This window comes from Colobus angolensis, unplaced genomic scaffold, assembly GCF_000951035.1.
Source record: "Colobus angolensis palliatus isolate OR3802 unplaced genomic scaffold, Cang.pa_1.0 Scaffold14, whole genome shotgun sequence".
Taxonomy (NCBI): Eukaryota; Metazoa; Chordata; class Mammalia; order Primates; family Cercopithecidae; genus Colobus; species Colobus angolensis.
In genome coordinates, this window is record NW_012114488.1 from 2,834,470 (window position 1) to 2,855,830 (window position 21,361).

The following is a 21,361-nucleotide window of genomic DNA, read 5'->3' on the forward strand; positions in this document are numbered from 1 at the left end:
TAAATGAACACTAGTCTTTTTACAAAGCATTTCTGATCAAAGTAAAGCCTGTGAGGCAAGGGGTTTTTTTTTGTTTGTTTATTTGTTTTTTCCTTTTCTTTATCTTTTTTTAAGAGACAGAGTCTTGCTCTGTTGCACAGGCTGGGCTACAGTGGCACCTCCATAGCTCACTGCAGCTTTGAGCTCCTGGGCTTAAATGATCCTCCCACCTCTGCCTCCTGAGTAGCTAGGACTTCAGGCACACACCACTATGCTTGGCTATTTAAAAAAGAAAAAAAAAAGAGATGGGATCTCACTGTATTGCCAAGGCTGATCTCAAACGATTGGCCTCAAGCGATCCTCCTGCCTCAACCTCCCAAAATCTTGGGATTACAGGTGTGAGCCACCACATGCAACCCAACAGGGTTTTTGGTGCATTATACATTAATCCTCAGAAGAGCATTTGGGTGAAGGACTATTATCCCCATTTCTAGAATTAGAAGCTGAGTCTTACTGCTAATTAGTGGAAGAACAGAAACTCAAAGCCAGGTCTTTACATCTCCAAAGTCCTTATGACTCCATTCAGTATTCCCACACTAGTGTTATGTATTTTTATATATAAATATCACAGATATGTCATGTGGAGATTGTGCAAAGAGAAAGAAAGAGATAGGTAGAGAGAGAGAAAGGCAGAAAAGGAAGAAATTTGTAATGAGCGGTTTCGTTTTCTAGAATGGGCCTAGTCATTTAAAGAGCTAGAGATAAAAGTTCTTACAGCAGATCAAATTCCAAATAAGCATTCTCAATTATTCTTTGTTTATGTTTCCACCTTCATAACTACTCCAGCTATTGCCTCTAGTCTCCCTCCTAAGGATATTACTCAGAAATATAGTCTTCCCTGAAAGCTCACAAAGCTTCCATTATCACTAATGAGAGCTACTTATGTGCGCCTGGGGAAGAGCTACCTGTTAATATTCTATCTTTATTTTGGTAACGGGCTCAGCCTTAACATTTTTCACTATTATCTGGCCTCTACAATGTCTCTGTTTTCTATTGTGTGTTTTTTTTAACTCCATAATGTACTTTCTTAGTAGCACTAGTTATGAGTTAGCAGAACTGAGTGTACCTGAGTAGGGATGGTTCCATTTCTTAGGTAAATGCTGCTCATCCTTGACAGTTACATGGTGTTTCTGTGGATTCACAAATTAGCGTTGGCTCACACCTGTAATCCCAGTACTTTGGGAGGCCGAGGTGGGCAGATCACAAGGTCAAGAGATCGAGACCATCCTGGCCAACATGGTGAAACTCTGTCTCTGCTAAAAATACAAAAATTAGCTGGGTGTGGTAGTGCGTGCCTGTAGTCCCAAATACTTGGGAGGCTGAGGAAGGAGAATCGCTTGAACCTGGGAGGCAGAGGTTGTGGGGACCCGAGATCATGCCACTGTACTCCAGCCTGGAGACAGAGCAAGACTCCTTCTCAAAAGAAAAAAAAAAAAAAGCAGCATTCCATTAACAATAGATGTGTTCCTTAATAGAGTGTACAGCTAATACAGGCATACTGTGGGCATATTGTGGGTTTAGTTCCAGACCATGGCAAAAAAGAAAAAAATAAATAAAAGAAAGAAAAAGCAATTATCACAATGAAACATGCCAGACAATTTTTTTGGTTTCCCAGTGCATACAATAGTTATATTTACAGTACACTGGAGTCTATTAAGTGTGGCATAGCATTATGTCTTTAATGTAATGTACATTCTTTAATTTTAAAATACTTTGTTGCTAAAAAATGCTAACAATCATTTGAACCTTCCGGAAGTCGTAATCTTTTCCTGGTAGAGGCTCTTGCCTCAGTGTTGATGGCTGCTGACTGATCAGCGCGACGGTGGCTGAAGATTGGGGTGACTGTGGCAATTTCTTAAGATAGCAATGAAATATGCCACATCGATTGAGTCTTCCATTCATAAGAGATTTCTCTGCTGCATGCAATGGATGCTATTTGATAGCATTTACCCACTTTAGAACTTCTTCCAAAATTAAAATCAGTCCTCTCATACTCTGCTGCTCCCTTAGCAACTAAATTTATATAATATTCTAAATCCTTTATATTTAGAATCTCAAACAATGTCATCTCAACAATGTTCACAGCGTCTTCCCCTAAGGAGTAGGTTTTATCTCAAGAAACCACTTTCTTTGCTCATGCATAAGAAGCAACCTCTAATCAGTTCAAGTTTTATCGATTGCAGCAATTCAGCCACATCCTCAGGCTCCACTTCTAATTCTAGTTCTCTGCTTCTCTTATTATTTATACCACATTTGTAGGGACTTTCTCCATTAAAGTCTTGAACCCCTCACAGTCATTCATGAGGGTTGGAATCAACTTCCTCCAAATTCCAGTTAACCTCAATACTTTGACCTTCTCCCATGAATTATAAATTCTTTTAATGCCATATAGGATTGTGAAACCTTTCCAAAAAGTTTTCAATTTACTTTGCTCAGACACATCAGAGGAATCACTCTGTATGGCAGTTATAGCCTTACAAGATGTATTTCTTAAATAATAAGACTTGAAAGTAAAAATTAATCCTTGATCCATGGTCTACACAATGGGTACTGTGTTAGCAGGCATGAAAACAACACCAGTCTTTTAGTCTACCTCCATCAGAGCTCTTGGGTGAGCAGGTGCACTGTCAATGAGCAGTAATATTTTAAAAGGATTTTTTTTTTTTTTTCTGAGCAATAAGTCTCAACAGTGAGGTTAAAGTATTCATGCTGTCAACAGACGTGCTGTCACCGAGGCCTCATTGTCCTATTTCTAGAGCACAGGGAGAGGATATTGAGCTTACCTCTTAAGGGCCCTATACTTTTCAGAGTAGTAAATGAGCATTTCCTTCAACTTAAAGTCACCAGCTACATTAGCTCCTAACAAGGGAATTAGCCTATACTTTAAAGCTTTGAAGTCAAGCATGAACTTCTCCTCTTTAAGTATGAAAGTTATTGATGGCATCTTTTTCAACACAAGCTGTTTCATCTACATTGAAAATCTGTTGTTTAGTGTAGTCACCTTCACCAATTTTCCTAACTAGATCTTCTGGACAATTTTCTGAAGCTTCTAGATCCACATTTGCTAATTCACTTTGTACTTTTATGTTACGGAGATGACTTCTTTCCTTAAACCTTATGAATCAACCTTTGGTAGCTTCCAATGTTTCTCCTGAAGTTTCATTACCCTTCTCAGCCTCCGTCGAGTTGAAGAGAGATAGAGCCTTGCTCTGGACTTGGATTTGTCTTAAGTGAATATCATGGTTGTTTTGATCATATATGAAGGCCACTAACTAACTAAAACTTTATATCAGCAATAAGGTGGTTTGTTTTCTTATTATTTTTGTGTTCACTGGAGTGGCACTTTTATTTGCTTTCAAGAACTTTTTCTCACATTTACAACTTAGATATCTTTCATCCTTTCAGCCTATCTTGACTTTCAACATGCCTTTCTCGCTAAGCTTAATCATATATAGCTTTTGGTTTAAATGAGAGATATGCAACTCTTCCTTTCACTGGAACATTTAGAGGCCATTGTTAGGTTACTATTTTTCTACTTTCAATATTGTTGTGTCTCAGGGAATAGGGATGCCTGAGGAGAGGAAGAGAGACAGAAGAGGGAACAGCCAGTTGGTGGAACAGTCAGAATACCCACAACATATATCGACTAAGTTTGGCATCTTTTATGGACATGGTTTGTGGTTCCCCAAACTAATCACAATAGTAATCTCCAAGATCACTGATTGCCATAACAAATTCAAGGGGTCTTCAAAAGAATCATGGAAAATATGTACTATGAAAACACTATACTTGGATTTCAAAAATTTTGCACTAAAACAAGCTAGCTTATTATAACATGTCTGAATAGAATCTAATTTGATGCACAAAGAACAATCAGGTATCTGTTTAAAAAGAGCCCCTATCAGAGCCACATAAATATTGCTAAAATGGAACCAAGAACACACATAAAATTTGTGATGAAACTTGTTTGGAAGAATGGTGAAATCACTGATACTTTATGAAAAGTTTATAGGCACAGTGTCCCAAAGGAATCAGCAGTTTAGCAAAAAACAGAACTCAATTTTACAAAGGGATAAGAAAATGTTGAAGATGAAACCTGCAGTAGCTCACTAGCCACATCAATTTGTAAGGAAAAAAAATTTATCTTGTTTGTGCCTTAATTGAAAAGAACTGAGACAGCAGAACAACAGTCAACACCTCAGACATCCTAACTGGTTTGGCTTGCACAACTGTGACTTAGAAATGAAGGTTGAGTAAACTTTTTTCTAGATGGGTGCCAAAACTGTTGTGTCCAGATCAGCTGTAGACAAGAGCAGAGCTTTCAATGGAAATTTTAAATAAGTGGGGTCACGATCCTGAGGCATTTATTTGAAGAATTACAGGAGAAAGTAAAACATGGATTTACCAGTATAATCCTGAAGACAATGCATAATCAAAGCAATGGCTACCAAGAAGTGGAAGTGTTACAATCAAAGCAAAAGTGGACCAGTCAAGAACAAAGGTTCTCACAACAGTTTTTGAGGATGCTCAAGTGATTTTTCTTGTTGACTTCCTGGAGGGCCAAAGAATGATAACCTAGGCTTACTATGAGAGTATTTTGAGAAAGTTGTCCAAAGTTTTAACGGCAAACTCACAGGAAAGCTTCTCCAGAGAGTCTCCATCATGACAGTGTTCTTGCTTATTGCTCTCATCAAACTAGGACAATTTTTGGGAGAGTTTCAATGGAAAATCATTGGATATCTATCTTACAATCTTCATTTGGCTGCTTCTGACATCTTTTTGCTTCCCACTCTCAAAATATTTTTAAAGTACACCAATTTTTCTTCTTTTAATAATGAGAAGATGACAGCATTGATACAGTTAAATTCCTAAGATCCTCAGATCTTTAGGGATGGACTAAATGGCTAGTATCATCACCTATAAAAGTGTCTTGAACTTAATGGAGCTTATGTTTGAGAAATAAAGTTTATCTTTTGTGTTTTTTACTTTTTAATTGCATTTTTCAACAAATTTTGTTTTAATCTCCCCATATTTTACTAATAATGAAAAACTTTGCAAATCAATAAATGTGATTCACCACATAGAACTAGAAACAAAAACTACATGATGATGTCAGTAGATACAGCAAACGCTTCTGATCAAATTCAACACCTCTTCATGTTAGAAACTCTCAATACACTAGGTATTGAAGGAACATATCTCAAAATAATAAGAGCCATCTATGAAAAACCCACAGGTGACATCATATTAAATGGGCAAAAGCTGGAAACATTCCCCTTGAAAACCAACACAAGATAATGATGCCCTCTCCACTACTCCTGTTCAGCATGGTATTGGAAGTCCTGGCCAGAGCAGTCGGGCAAGATAAAGAAATATAGTGCATCTACTTTGGGAGGCTGCGGTGGGAAGATTATCTAGGGTGAGGAGTTCCAGACCAGCCTGGCCAAATGGCAAAACCCCATCTTTACTAAAAATACGAAAATTAGCCGGTGTAGTGGTGGGTGCCTATAGTCCCAGCTACCTGAGAGGCTGAGGCAGGAGAATCACTTGAACCTGGGAGGCAGGGGTTGCAGTGAGTCAAGATCATGCCACTGCACTCCAGCCTGGGTGACAGAGTGAGACTCTGTATCAAAAACACAAACAAACAATAAAACCACAACAAAACAAAACAACAACAAAACACAATGAAAATAAAAGAAATATACGGCATCCAAATAGGAAGAGAAAAAGTCAGACTCTTTTTGCAGACAACATGATTCTATATCCCCATAGTCTTGACCCAAAAGCTCTTTCAGCTGATAAACAACTTCAACAAAGTTTCAGGATACAAAATCAGCGTACAAAAATCACTAGCATTTCTGTATACCAACAACAGTCAAGGTGAGAGCCAAATCAGGAATGCAATCCCATTCACAATTGCCACAAAAAGAATAAAATTCCTAGGAATACAGCTAAAAAGGGAAGTGAAGGACTTTTACAAGGAGAACTACAAACCACTGCTCAAAGAAATCCTAGATGACACAAACAAATGGAAAAACATTCCATGTTCATGGATAGGAAGAATCAGTATCATCAAAATGGCCACACTGCCCAAAGCAATGTATACCTTCAGTGCTATTCCTCTTAAACTACCAATGACATTCTTCACATAATTAGAAAAAAAAAAAAAAACTATTTTAAACTGTATATGGAACCAAACAAGAGCCAAATAGCTAAGCCAATTTTAGAAAAAAGAACAAAGCTGGAGATATCATGGTACCTGACTTTGAGCTATACTACCAGGGTACAGAACAAAAATAGCATGGTACTAGTACAAAAACAGACACATACGCCAATGGAACAGAATAGAGAACCCAGAAGCGTTGCCAACCACCGACAACCACCTGATCTTTCACAAAGCCAATAAAAACAAGCAATAGGAAAAGGACTCCCTTTCTAATAAATGGTGTTGGGATCCCTGATTAGCCATATGCAGAAGACTGAAACTGAACTCGTTCCTTACACAATATACAAAAATCAACTCAAGATAGATTAAAGACTTTAAAGCCTAAAACTATAAAAGCTCTGGAAGATAATCTATGAAATACCGTTCTGAGCATAGGACCTGGTAAAGATTTCATGATGAAGATGCCAAAAGCAATTGCATCAAAAATAAAAATTGACAAATGAGTCCTAATCAGACAGCTTCTGCGCCACAAAAAAAAAAAAACAACAGAGTAAACAGATACATAGAATGGGAGGAAATATTTGCAAAATATGTATCAAAAAAATGTCAAATATCCAGAATCTATACGGAACTTAAATTAACAAATGAAAAATAAACATGATAAAAGATGGACAAAGGACAAGAACAGACAGTTTTCAAAGGAAGACGTACACATGGCCAACAAGCATATGCAAAAATGTTCAACATTACTAATCATTAGAGAAATGCAAACCAAAAGCACAATGAGATACCATCTCATACCGGTCAGAATGGCTGTTTATTAAAAAGTCAAAAAATTACAGATGCTGTGCTGACGAGTTTGTGGAGAAAAGAGAATGCTTATTGTCTGCTCGTGGAAATATAAATTAGTTCAGTCACTATGGAAAAGCACTTTGGTGATGTTTCAAAGAACTTAAAACAGAATTGCCATTTGACCCAGCAATGCCATTACTGAGTATATAGCCGAAGAATATAAATCGTTCTACCATAAAAACACGTAACTCGCATATGTTCATCACAGCACTATTCATAAGAGCCAAGACATGGAATCAACCTAAATGCCCATCATTCGTAGACTGGATAAAGAAAATGTGGTACATATACACCGTGGAATACCATGCAGCCATTCGAAAGAATGAATCACGTTCTTTGAAGGAATATGGATGGAGCTGGAGGCCATTATCCTTTGCAAATGCACGGAGCAGAAAACCAAATACTTCATGTTCTCACCTACAAGTGGGAACTAAACTTTAAGTAGATACGGACACAAAGAAGGGAACAACAGACAGTGGGGTCTACTTGAGGGTAGAGGGTGGGAGGAGGGTGAGGACTGAAAAGCTATCAGCTGCTGTGCTTATTACCTCAATGACAAAATAATCTATGTACACCAAATTGCCATGACACACAATTGACCTGTATAACCAACCTGCACAGGTATGCCTGAACCTAATATAAAAGTTTTAAAAGAAATAAATCAATTTGTCACCATGTTAATATACTTAAGGATAAAAAACAGTGATCATCTAGGTGCAGAAAAAAAAGCATTTGAAACAAAGGGAAAAGTTTGAAATACTGTGAGAATTTGCAAAATGTGACGTAGAGACACAAAATAAAATAAAATAAAATAAAATAAAATAAAAAAAAATAAAAAAAAGTTTTAAAAAAAGAAATAAATCAATTTGTCACCATGTTAATATACTTAAGGATAAAAAACAGTGATCATCTAGGTGCAGAAAAAAAAGCATTTGAAACAAAGGGAAAAGTTTGAAATACTGTGAGAATTTGCAAAATGTGACGTAGAGACACAAAGTGAGCACAGGCTATTGGAAAAATGAGACTGACAGATTTGCAGGACACAGAATTGCCGCAAACTTTCAATTTGTAAAACATGCAGTATCTGCGAAGAGCAATAAAGTGAAGACCGATAAAACCGGATATGCCTGTATGTTTTGTTGTTTGAAATAGAGATTTAAATCAATTATGGATCCAGCAGTTAGCACTTGTCCTGCTTAGTCCCTATCCCGACTAACTCTCACAGCCCCACTCTCACCAGAACCAATTAGAAGGAAAAACATCAGCCCCGTTTTTCACAGCAGCAAAAGTGGAAATTCATACAATTATGTGCAGGAATGCAGATGAAGCAGAGACCCTACACACCACTTCCCTTTCCTCTATAACCTGGGTACCAAGTCGCTTTCCTGCCCTTTGAAGAAATAACTCCAGGATTCCTATTGTGTACTAGAAATTTAGCCTGATACTCACACAAGATTATTTATTTTGCTCAAATTAAAGCGCTTTCCTTGTATAGGCTCGCAGCCTATTATTTGCCCCCCTCAGCCTAGTGTCTCTGGAAATGTGCTGCCCTTAAAATGTAAATCTATTTTAGGGGGTGTTGGTGGATAGTCTCTTTCTGTTTCCCAGACTGGAGTGCCGTGGCATGATCTTGACTCACTGCAATCTCCGCCTCCTGGGCTCAAGTGATCCTCCCGCCTCAGTCTCCCAAGTAGCTGGAACTACAGGCACACGTCACCACACTCAGCTATTTTCTTTAAATGTTTGTAGGGAACAGGGTTTTGCTGTCTTGCCCAGGCTGGTCTCTAACTGCTAAACTCAAATGATCTGCCTGTCTTGCCCTCCCAAAGTGCTGGGGTTAGAGACATGAACCACGGCGCCCAACCTGAGGTGAATCTTAAGACCAAATTTCCTAGAATGACTCGGTTGGCTTGCTTCACATGGAGTCTCCAAGAAATTCCACCATTACCGCTTAGCCTACAGACTCGTAATCCTTTCCTGGATGCTGTAGTTATTTTCATGTTCTACTTCTTACTCACATCCTGCTTAATCCATGCCAAAGTAAAATATTTGACCCTCAGGTATTTTAGGGACCTACATCAAGGAATTCTAATGTGAATTATTTAGCAAAATGACCAATTTCCTAATGATGTTTTGTTTAATTCTGCATTTTTATTTCCTGGAAAGCCCAAAAGACAAGTAAACCTCTTTACATACAAATATTCAGTTTCTGTGTACAATATTTTCCCAAAAACTTCATGAGTTACAACAAAATTTATTTGTCCCCTATAAAATGATTATCTGTTCTATTATAAAACATCTTCCACCTCAAACTCTTTCCTGTTACATTCTCACTTAATCTTGTTATCCAGTACATTACCTGCACCTAGAAATACTATTTCTGCATCAAAAGGATATGTACTTTATCAATCACAGAGCGTAAGCTAACGAACTATTACTATTATTGTTAATGTATTAAAACATCTAATAGGCCCTTTGTAAATACTCGTGTCATTTTTAAATAAAAATCTAAGCCTTTAAAGTAGGTGTTTTAGGGAGAAAGTGATTTCCAGAAAAGGGATTTTCAATGTGTTCAAATCACAACATAGCAACTATGGCAGCTTAACTCCACCTATAAATTAAAGAAGAAGTTTGTCTTTTTAAGTTTATATGCCCTGAAGTATGCTATTTCTCCTTTGCAAATAAAAATACGCAACGTAAGTGAAAAAAGAAAACGTATTAGTCTGCTTGGGCTGTCAGAGCAGAATACCGCAGATAACATAGCTTAAATTATAGACATTTATTTCCTCCCAGTTCTGGACCTTAAAAGCCCATCATCAAGCCTGGGGCAGAATTGGTTTCCCTGAGGCTTCTCTTTGGCTTGCAGATGGCCACCTCCTCATTGTGACTTCATGAGGCAGTTTCTGTGTGAGCACCGAGCTCCTAGTGTCTTTATCTCTTCCTATAGGGCACCAGTCCTACCAAGTTAGGATTCTGCCCTTGTGACCTAATTTTTAACCTGAATTACCTCCATACAGCCTCTCTCTTTAACTACAGTCACGTTGGGATTTAGGACTTCAACATACAAATATTAGAGTGACACAATTCAGTACATGATAGGAAGGCATCAAGAACTGATCCTGTGTCTGTGGGCAGGATCTCTGCAGCACATGGCTGGAATTGTTTCAGAATGAATTCAGTTTGCTTTGTCTGTCTTTCTGTAACTTTGTTCTTAAAGAGGGCCTAGATCACACCATAAATAAATTTGATGCATTCTGATGTTTTTATAGTTACGAGAACAATTTCACTTTTCTTTATGGCTAGTATTGTGTATTTACATTCTAGTGATGTTCTTTTACATTATGTCTCATAAAATAATAACAATTACCAGAATAATGCAGTTTAAATAGACAATAACCAATGGTGGTGGGATCAGTGACAAATAGGATGAACTGGGCAATCACTTCTAATATTCTGTGACAAATAATCACCATCGAAGTATTTGTAAGAACTGTTAAGTAGAAAGTAAGAGAAACATCCTGAATCACAAAATAGTCTGTTGGTTTATATATTTAAGAATTACAATTCCAACATATGGCTTCAGGAATAGCAGGATCCAGGTGTTCAAAGTAAATCATTTGGACTCAGTCTCGCTCTTTCTCTCTTTCTCGTTAGATATGTTATATTTGTTGTAAAGTCAGCTCTTGCTGTGTGGCATTATCTTAACATCTAGCCATGGCTGAGAAAGAATGCCACGTTTTTTCCTTCAAAATAACTTTTTCCATCTCTACTTTTGATCCTGAGCTTTCCCCTTGACAAGCTGTTGTGTGTAGAGATAAGATATACTCATTGCCTAATCCAAAGAGATAAATACCAAATGCTGGATAAGGCAAGATTTCCTTTAAGAATCTCAGAATGCAGGGTCCAGGTCACTAAAAAGTGGATCAAACTTACCAACTTGTTCAATCATATTTAAAAATAGTCTTGTTGATTGCTTATCGGCAGTGATGTATTAGTTTAATTATTCCATAATGCGAATGATTTGTAGCTCTCTAAGTGATCCTATGTATTCTAGTATTGTTCTACAAGTTGGGCTCAGGATATGGTGAGCATCAGAATGACCATGAGGCTTTTATCATATAAAGATGCCTGGATATGACATACATATACTCTGATTTCAGGGAGTTTGTGCTGTGGCCTCGATACTTGTGATTCCCAAAAGTTCTCCTTGGGATTCTGAAGCACAAAGTCGTTGAGAAACTGTTATTTAATATATGATACGTTTGTCCTCCCATCACCTATTTCCCATCTTTAGGCCAGAAATCTGAATTTCTAAGAAATAATAGTATCACTAATACCTATAATATGTAGAATAAACCAGATACTCTGAAAAGCACTTTCTATACCTCCTGTACTTAATCCCCACAAGGAATCTGTCACTCTGATGTCTTCCCCTTGAGGATTTAGAACCATTAAGTAAACTGTGCAAAATTACACCTATGGCCAGGTGCAGTGGTTTATGTCTGTAATCCCAGTACTTTGGGAGGCCAAAGTAAGCAAATCGCTTGAGCTCAGGAGTTGGAGATCAGCGTAGGCTACATGGTGAATTCCCGTCTCTTCAAAAAATACAAAAATATCTCCTCTTGACTCTGTCCCAGGATCTCCAAAATAGTTGTCTCTCTGACTTTAGGAGTAACACAATCTGTTATGTTATTTTTCTAGAGAAATTTTCTAAAGAAATTTAACTCAGTTTCTGCAGGTATCTGATATTTGGGTTGTACATTTCATTGCTAAGTATCTCAGTAAGGTAATTATCTTAAATAAAGGATCAGTTATTTTCTTAAAGGAATTTTGCCATGTTGTAAGAACTTCCAGGTCAAACTGCAAGCAGATTTTTTTTAAATTTCTGTGTTACATTTGCATCTCAAATATCATAACTTGCATTGTAATACATTTAACCTAAATCCTAATTCCAAAAAATGATACAAAAAAGAAATCGTGAGTGTGAGTAAACAATAGGATAATAACTGTTATGCTCCTCAAAAGTCATTTCTAACGTCAGTTATTTCTTTCCAATGAGTAGTGGTAGTTGACACATGCAAAGAAGACCTTACATGTTCCCTGACTTTTCAAGTTTAAATGTTGTCTTTCTCACAGTGATTAATAGATTCATAGTATCTTTTCTCTAACTTTTAAGGGTTGACTTGTATATGGAACACTTTAAATAATTTGTTCAGTGTTCCAGTATGGCTCTGTCAACATTGCTGTGAATGTGTTGTTTCCTTCTTTAAACAAAATATTTTTCAAAAATAAAAGAAATAACACTTATCATAAATAGCTAATACACCGTCATATGTACACCACTTGGACCTTTGAAATGTTCACATTTACCGTCTTGACTACAAGTATTTGTTTTTTAAGAAATATAATTTTGGCTGGGTGCAGGGGCTCCTACCTGTAATGGCATCACCTTGGGGGGCCAAGGCAGGAAGATCACTTGAGCTTAGGAGTTTGAGACTAGTCTGTGCAACATAGTAAGACCTCCTTCTCTACAAAAAATGTTTAAATTAGTTGGGTGTGGTGGCATACGCCTGTAATCCCAGCTACTTGGGCGGCTGAGGCAGGAGGATCACTTGAGCCCAGGAGTTTGAGGCCGCAGTGAGCTATCATTGCACCACAGACTTCAATCTGGGAGGCACAGGGACATCTTGTCTCTAAAGAAAAATTTTTTTAAATGTTTAAAAGAAATATAATGTTATGAACAGAGTTGAAGTCCCAGTATGTCTACCTGTCTTCCTTTCCAGGGTAAACCTTCATCCTGGAGTTTGTTTCCTTCCATTCATGTTTTTGTGCATTTGTTATATATGTATATATTATTCTTATGTCCCGGTTCTTTCCTAAAGAAAGGATTGAAACTTCTCTGAAACTAGATAACTCACTGTCATAGAGATGTAAAGAACTGGGACATAAGAATAGTGAGATTGCCTTTAAAAAGTTAAACTATAGAATGAAGATTCAATGAATGCCCAGAGATATGTCACATCATTTAACCTGACTGAATGTATTAACATATATAAAGAATAATGTGGTAACCAAAGATCACTGGCCAGTCCCAGAAGCAAAATCTCACTGCTAGGTCTCATTGTAAATTAATAAATTAATTAAACTAAGAGTTCACTGCCTGTGATTTGGCTTCCCATGCAGATTGCCCAAGGGGAGAAAATGGCCTTGTGAAGCAGATTCAAAAATTCCAGTTTTTGAGGCAATTATATTTCTCATTGTAAATTGAATTGACATTTAGTCCTGAGATTCTGTTTAACATTAGTCTGCCTCTAAGAGATAGATCTGCTCACTGAGCTGACAAAATCAGATTTTCTAATGTCTCAGGCTTCTCTGATCAGAGCCTCCCACCAAACCCTCGTATATGGAGAGGCTCTCAGTAGCCAGCCATATGCGTTTTTTCCCTAAAAACACTCATGTTTATGCCAGTTAAATCAGTCTTTCCTTCATGATTTTTCTGTTTCTACACATAGAAACTATATTCTATTCCCTCTAAAGACTTATGAAATATTAAATTCTGTTTCTTCTATGATTTGATATTTTAAGCATTTGTCAATTTAATCTCACTGGGTAATGCAGTTCATGTATCAAGAGAAACTCACCATTCATTCATTTACTCATTCATGCTATAACTCTTCCTCACGTGACTACTAAGTGACAACCTGCATTTTGTCAGATGCTGAAAAGATGTCCATAAGGGGTTTCTTTCAGTCTAAGGGGGGAAACAAACAAATTTGCTGTGGTTTGGTATAGCATCTGTGATAGTGCTATAGAGTAACCAATCCAAATTTGGAGATTGAGAGTGTAGAAATGAGAGGGGAAGTGGGAAGGGAAGAAGGAACATTCCAGACAGGAACCAAAGCCCCAGGAATAAAGAAGAATGAGACTTATTTGAAAAATGTGAGTAGTAATATAACTAAAGTAAGCAGACAAAGCAATGCAGGTAAGCAGAATTTCTCAAGGGTTAGACTGGAAACGTGAACAGAGATTAATCGTGACCTTATTTATTCCACGAGTCACTTGGCAAGAGTATTCTCATGAAGTCCTCTATCATTCTAGTCTACTATGTTTGTAATTCTATCAGGGATTCCCAAACTTGTTCTGTAAGGAAACAGCAAATATTTGCATAAAAGCAGCAAGATTATTAAAATATCTTTTATGGAATGGACTTAATATATGTTGTCTGCTCAAAACTCTTTCAATAAGGAAATGCCTCCCCATTCTCATTCTGGGAATGCCATGTCCATGCAAGTGGCGCTGCCTGTTTGTCCAGTCCGCAGATGGGCATTTGGCCCAAACTAGGCCACTGAAGAACTTCCCTGGATATTTTAGAATCTATCACTAAGAAATAGGCTGTAAAATATCAAGTTAGGTGAGTGTTAGAACTGTCAGTCTGTCACTGAGAAAGAGACAGTAACTGTCATCGAGAAAGAAACTGTAAAACATAAACTTAGGAGCTGTTAACAGACATGTTCTATCAAGTGAACAGGAGAGCAAAGATATCTAGCTTGCAACAACAGAAAGAAGAAGAAAGCAACCTACAGAAAGAAGCTTGGGTACAAGTTGGAGCCTCCTAAGCGGATTCGGGTCTTGGGTCGGCTATTCCAGATTCCTAACTATAATGTTATCCTTCGGTTCTATGAAACATCCAATGATCCTTAAAATACAGTATTATTTTGGTTTTGGTGTAAGTTACTTTAGTTTCTGTTTCTGTTTTTGCACCAATTAAATAGTAATAATACAGGGATTCATTGTTTAGGCACATAGTCAATGCCTATCTGTGTTTATTTGATTTGGATCTAGAAAATGTCTACACAAATAAAGTTAACAGGAAACAGCTATCCAGAAACACATACACACACACACATACACACACACACACACACACACACACACATGTGTCTTTTGAAATCTTTATATACAAGATAGAAATACCCAAATAGAAAAAAAAAAGCTCTATCTGACTAAATATATTAGCTTGATGCCAAAGAAACCATAGACATGTTTTACATATCTATGACAATGAGTTAGCTAGTTTCAGAGAAGTTTCGATCCTTCAGTCTTACAGAGCGAATGCTATGATCAAGGTTCATGACAAAACGAACTTTTCTACATCACCAAAACAGAGCAGCTGAATGGCAGGTGAAGCCAACTCTCAAATGAGTCTACTGACCTATTCAGATACCTTTCCTCTGTATTACTTCAGAGATGGTCAAGAATCAGCAATGTGTGGTCACCTATTAATAGTTGATTTATAACTGAACAATATTTCAGGTGACAGATATGGATCAGCATACCCAAACATATTTGGCCCTGAAGAATTTGAATACATGTACCTGCTCCCCCTCAGGATCCTTTGAGCATAGAGAATTTGGTAGAAATTTACAGTCAGCCATTCTCTTTGCAATAAATGAGATCAAAGGATTGTATCAGCAGCACCATCTGTTTCTGATATAATATGTCTCCTCTTCTAAATATATACTGCAATCATCTAGGTTAGTGGTTCTCAAAGTGTGGTCCCTGGACCAACAGCATTAGCTATTGGGAGCTTGTTCTGCTACATATTATTGTTTGAGAACCACTGCTCCAGGACAAGCATGGCTCATTCATGACATTTTGGAAGGAGTAAGAGGTAAACAGTGGGCAGTGAGAATACTTACATACACTTGTTTGGACAACAGGACAATGATGCTTATATAATCTAATGTTTGAATATGCCTGAAATTTCATAGTATGCATGCATGATAAATATATTATGTTTAGATGTATTTGACTTGTATAAAAATAAACATTTGGATATCATACTAGTTAACAAAACATGACTCTAATATGTAAAGACTTCTCACAATCCATTGTTGGATTTTTCTTTCTCATTTTCTTTAGGCAATTACAGGAAATGATCGGGCCACTCAGGAATTTTACTAGTAAATGAAAGCTGAGATACCATAAACAAATTATTTTCATTTTTAAAAACATTTTTAACTTATGCTTATTAAGTGAAGAAGGGCTTATCCACTCAGGCATGCTTACACTAATTCAGTATTTAGCACTGAATTATATTTTGGAAGAATCAAGATAATAAATATAATTATATATATAGTAACATGCCACCTTTTATGTTTCTGCATGGCTCACGTCACTCAGTTTCATTACAGGAAATTGTCAGTAATCTAATAATTTTAAATGTTATTAAATTACTGTTAAAACAGTAATAAGCATAAGTTAAAAACATTTGTTGGAATGATAATCTAATAACTTTCAATGTTATTAGATTACCATTCTAACAGAATGAATTCAAATTGGAGAAAAAAAAGTTACTGAATAGTTCTTCAATTTATTAAGCTCCAAAAAGCCATACCCTAAAACTCTGTTTTCGTATTAGAGAGATACTTTTGTTGTAAAAATTACATCTTGCTTTTTTATAATATAACATTCCTCAAACTTATATTTGAAAAGATATGTTTTGTTTAAATAGACTTACATTAATTTGTTTTATGATTATTAGAAAATATTGTTATTTTTATCTGGTATTAACTAAATTTTAAAAAACATTTTTCATCTCTGCCTTTCATTCTGTTCTTTAGCCAAATAATTTTCTAAACAAATATGTAGCAGAATAATACAGGCTGTTTAAAAGAATTTTCATACACCAAGTGAATTGCTCTTATAATATTTGTTGTACTATTTTATTTAATCTGTCCCTAGGTCAAAGTGTATATATATTGGTTTTTAAAAAGAGAAAAGAGCCATTTCATATTTATATAAATCTTTCTGTAGCAGGATCAAGAGTTTACAAAAGTTTATTGTACACATGGTCATTTTGATTAGACACTATAGAACAAAATTACTTTCATAATTGTAAACAAAGTTATTTCTTTGTTTTTACTATTTGAATCATTTCTCAAAATACACAAAATTGTCTGATTTTACATCTAGTTAATATTTTTTTCTGTAAAAGAAAAACACAAAAAACTTTGGTACAGAATCCAGGAACCTCACTACAAGGAAAGTCTTTGCTATTTCTAAATGAATGTTGTCACTATAGTTCCCTTGTTTCCCTTGGTAAAAGATATGAAGTTTGGCCACCTATTTTTGTGTTTGTGATATTCTAAAATATCTGCTCCCCGACCTCCTATACCATTGAAAATCTCTGCATTATATGTTCATAAGTTTGTATGTTTTCATGTCAAGAAAATAATGAAGCATTTAGTTATAATTTTTCAATGGTATGAAAGATCTATATGACAGTAAACTTGTATCTGTTAAAATTGAAAGTCATTGGAATATAATCTTTGAAGTGTCCTCATATGTATATAACTTACATGTAAGGCAGGTTGGATTTTGCCCTTCAACTGTTAAAACTGCAATATTTGCAGTTAAACTCTTTACCAATAGGTGGTGCTAGAAAGTTTAACATTTATTCCAATAGTTTAACTTATTGAAAAAATGTGCTAAACTGTTTTTCTGTGTGTGTTAAAAAGGTGCTATAAAGCAATGTGTACATAATTAGTCCTTGCTTTTTTTTTTTTTTTTTTTAACAGCTCCATTTAAGAAAGTTCGACTGGTCGGTGGGAGCGGCCCTCACGAGGGGAGAGTGGAGATACTCCACAGCGGCCAGTGGGGTACAATTTGTGACGATCGCTGGGAAGTGCGTGTTGGACAGGTCGTCTGTAGGAGTTTGGGATACCCAGGTGTTCAAGCCGTGCACAAGGCAGCTCATTTTGGACAAGGTAATTGAAAGAAAATCTTGTGGGGTTTGTTGTTGTTGTTGCTGCTGTTTGAGACGCGGTCTCATTCTGTCGCCCAGGCTGGAGTGCAGTGGCGCGATCTCGGTTCACTGCAATCTCTGCCTCCCGGGTTCAAGCGATTCTCCTCCCTCAGCCTCCCTAGAAGCTGGGACTACAGCCGTGCGCCCCCACGCCCGGCTTATTTTCTGTATTCTTAGTAGAGACGGGGTTTCACCACATTAGCCAGGATGGTCTTGATCTCCTGACCTCGTAATCTGCGTGCCTCGGCCACCTACAGTGCGGGATTACAGGTGTGAGCCACCGATACTTGGTCAGAAAGTTTTGTTTTAAAAAAACATGAAATGCAGGCATTCTCTAATGACACAGAACAAAGTAGTGACAGGAACATAGTCTAGGCTGGGTACAGTGACTCACAGTTATAGTCCCAGCACTTTGGGAGGCTGAAGCGGGAAGATCACTAGAATAAATGAGTTCAAGACCAGCGTGGACAGCATAGTAAGATCCTATCGCTACCAATTAAAAAAAAAAAAAAAAGCCAGGCATGATAGCATGCACCTGCAGTCCTAGCTACTACAGAGGCTGAGGTGGGAGGGTCGCTTGGGCTCAGGAGTTCCAGGTTACAGGAACCAAGGACAGGCCACTGCACTCCAGCCTGGGTGACAGAGCAAGGCCTGTCTCTGAAAAGCAAATTTTTACAGAAAACTAGAAAAAGGTAAGATGAACTTCTCAAATGCCTAGAAGATATTACCAAGTGCTAATATGCTATGATTTATTGAGTAATGACTATGTGCCAGGCATTGTGTTAAATACCTGCATAGTATTAATAATAGGTCACAATTACATCCTTTACTATTTTACCTGAAATGATTTTCATATTAGGCTGGGCATGGTGGCTCACACCTGTAATCCCAGCACTTTGGGATGTCGAGGTGGGTGGATCACTTGAGATCAGGAGTTTGACACCAGCCTGACCAACATGGTGAAACCCCATCTCTACTAAAAATACAAAAATTAGCCAGGCATGGTGGTGCACGCCTGTAATCCCAGCTACTTGGGAGGCTGAGGCAGGAGAATCACTTGAACCCAGAAGGTGGAGGTTGCAGTGAGCCAAGCTGTACTCCACCATGGGTGACAGAGTGATATTCCATCTCAAAAAAAATTAGTATTATTACCGTGTTAGGTTTAAGAGATGGATTTAAGCCAAAGTCTCAGGTTCTAGAGTCTTCAGATCCCAGAAGGATAATTTAATTTTATAAAGAGAAGAGATGTTAGAAAACAGAGTGGTAATGTGTAGAAACTTCTGTAGCCAGGTTCAGCCTCTGGCCCCAGTTTTTAACTTGCACCCTAAAGGTTTACATAGAAAAAATAAAGGCAATAAATAGCTTCAAAGAGATCTCTGGAGTTTCCATATTTTCCATCCCTGTCCCATATTTAGAACGTTGTTCCCAGGTTGAAAAGTGTGGGTTTGAAATCATTCCTGCATCTATAAAATTTATCTCCAAAAGTAAAACAGTAAGATATTTTCAAGGTCAACAGCTAGATATTTGCTTTTGTTTTGTCTTTCTATTTTGTTGTTTTAGAGAAGAGGAAAAATAAAAAAATAATCCTCAACTCTTCATCCCTAGAGAATTAAATGATGCCCTCAGTTATTTAACAAGACTGAGCTTCCAATCTGAGTTTCCACATTGTTTTTTTGTTTTGTTTTGTTTTTTGTTTTTTTTTTTGGTTTTGGAGACAGGTCTCCCTCTATCACCCGGGCTGGAGTGCAGGGCGCAGTCTCGGCTCACTGCAACCTCTGCCTCCTGGGTTCAAGTGATTCTCCCTCCTCAGGCCCCTGAGAAGCTGTGACTGCCAGCATGCGCCACCATGCCTGGCTAGTTTTATATTTTTGGTAGCTACGGGGTTTCATCATGTTGCCCAGGCTGGTCTCAAACTCCTTGGCTCAAGCTATCTACCCACCTTGGCTTCCCAAAGTGCTGGGATGACAGGTGTGAGCCACCACACCCAGCCCACGTTTCCAAATTTTTTTGTGGGAACAGAATCCATTTCTATGATAACTAGCATCCACAGAATGAAAGGCCATTTATTTTAAATACATAATCACATAAAACATTTCCAGTGACTATTACCATCTATGAAGGGGACACCCAGAGTTCTAATAGAGGACATAACGATTATTATCCATGTTCTTAGTCACCTGGTAAATGACTGAAGATTCTTCAGCTTTAGAAATAAAAGCATGTGGATGTTTTGGATTCTCAAGATGTGCTTTTGCTGACAAATGAAGTATAAAAATTGCCAGTTATTTAGATAATATAATAAATGCAGACAAGCTCAGTATAAGAAAAGAAAAGTACCCTAAAATACCACTGGTCTGGATGAACTATTTTGATGCTTACATTGTGCAGGATTTGACAACTCAGCCTTTAGCATTGTTTCTTTAAGATAGTGCTTCCCAACCGTTTTGGCACCAGGGACCAGGTTTATGGAAGACAGTTTTTCTCTGGACCAAGGATGGGAGAAGGTTTGGGGATGATTCAAGCACATGACATTTTTTGTGCACATTATTTCTGTGATTACTATACTGTAATATATAATGAAATGATTATACAAGTCATTATGATGTAGATTATACCACTCACTATGTGGAATCAGTGGGAGCTCTGAGCTTGCTTTCCTGTAACTAGACGGTCCCATCTGGGGCTTATGGGAGACAGTGACACCCAAAGTGTGTTGCTTATGTCCAGTCTACTCCATAATCTCATTTTGGTTGCCGTCACTGCAGAAAACCCTGCTTCACTAAGATAGGATGTTGGAAATGGAAGCAGCCTTTTCGGTGCTTTTGTGGCAGTTTCAGGATATTCTGCTTTGAAACTTTAATCCAGAAGGTATGGAGATTTGAAGTTGTCTCAAACATACTTTTAAAGGCACCAAATGCAGCTGTACAACTGAAGTATATCGACTCACTTTCCACTCTAAAGCCTGCCCTCAGATGCAGCTTGTCACTTGCCACTCACTGACAGGGTTTTGATATGAGTCTGCAAGCAATTGATTTATTATTGCCTCTGTGCCGTCACACCTCTCTGCTGATGTTAATCTTTATTTGCAGCCACTCCCCAGCTCTAGCATCACGGCTGCAGCCCCATCTCAGATCATCAGACGTTAGACTCTCATAAGGAGAATGCAACCTACATCCCTCACATGTGTAACTGACAATACGATTTGTGTTCCTATAAGAAGTTAATGCTGCCACTCATCTGACAGGAGGCAGCACTCAGGCAGTAATGTGAGTGATAGGGGGCGGCTGTAAATACAGATGAAGATTTGTTCGCTCGCCTGCCATGGACCACTAATGGTCCATGGTCTGTGGGCTGGGGACCCTTGCTTTAAGAAACTAGCCTGTGTCTTTGTAGTAGAATAATTTATAGTAGAATAATTTATAATCCTTTGGGTATATACCCAGTAGTGGGATGGCTGGGTCATATGGTACATCTAGTTCCAGATCCTTGAGGAATCG

The 21,361-nt window shown here is 37.5% G+C and overlaps 1 protein-coding gene across 2 annotated transcripts in view; it reads left to right on the forward strand.

Annotated features, from left to right (window-relative positions):
• The window catches only part of MSR1 (macrophage scavenger receptor 1), an 87,837-nt gene that overhangs the window by 57,494 nt on the left and 8,982 nt on the right, over positions 1 to 21,361 (forward strand). For both annotated transcript variants that reach the window (XM_011934892.1, XM_011934891.1), the window contains exon 9: positions 17,638 to 17,826. In XM_011934892.1, coding sequence (XP_011790282.1) covers positions 17,638 to 17,826 — 189 coding nt within the window. The remainder of the gene's footprint in view (positions 1 to 17,637; positions 17,827 to 21,361) is intronic.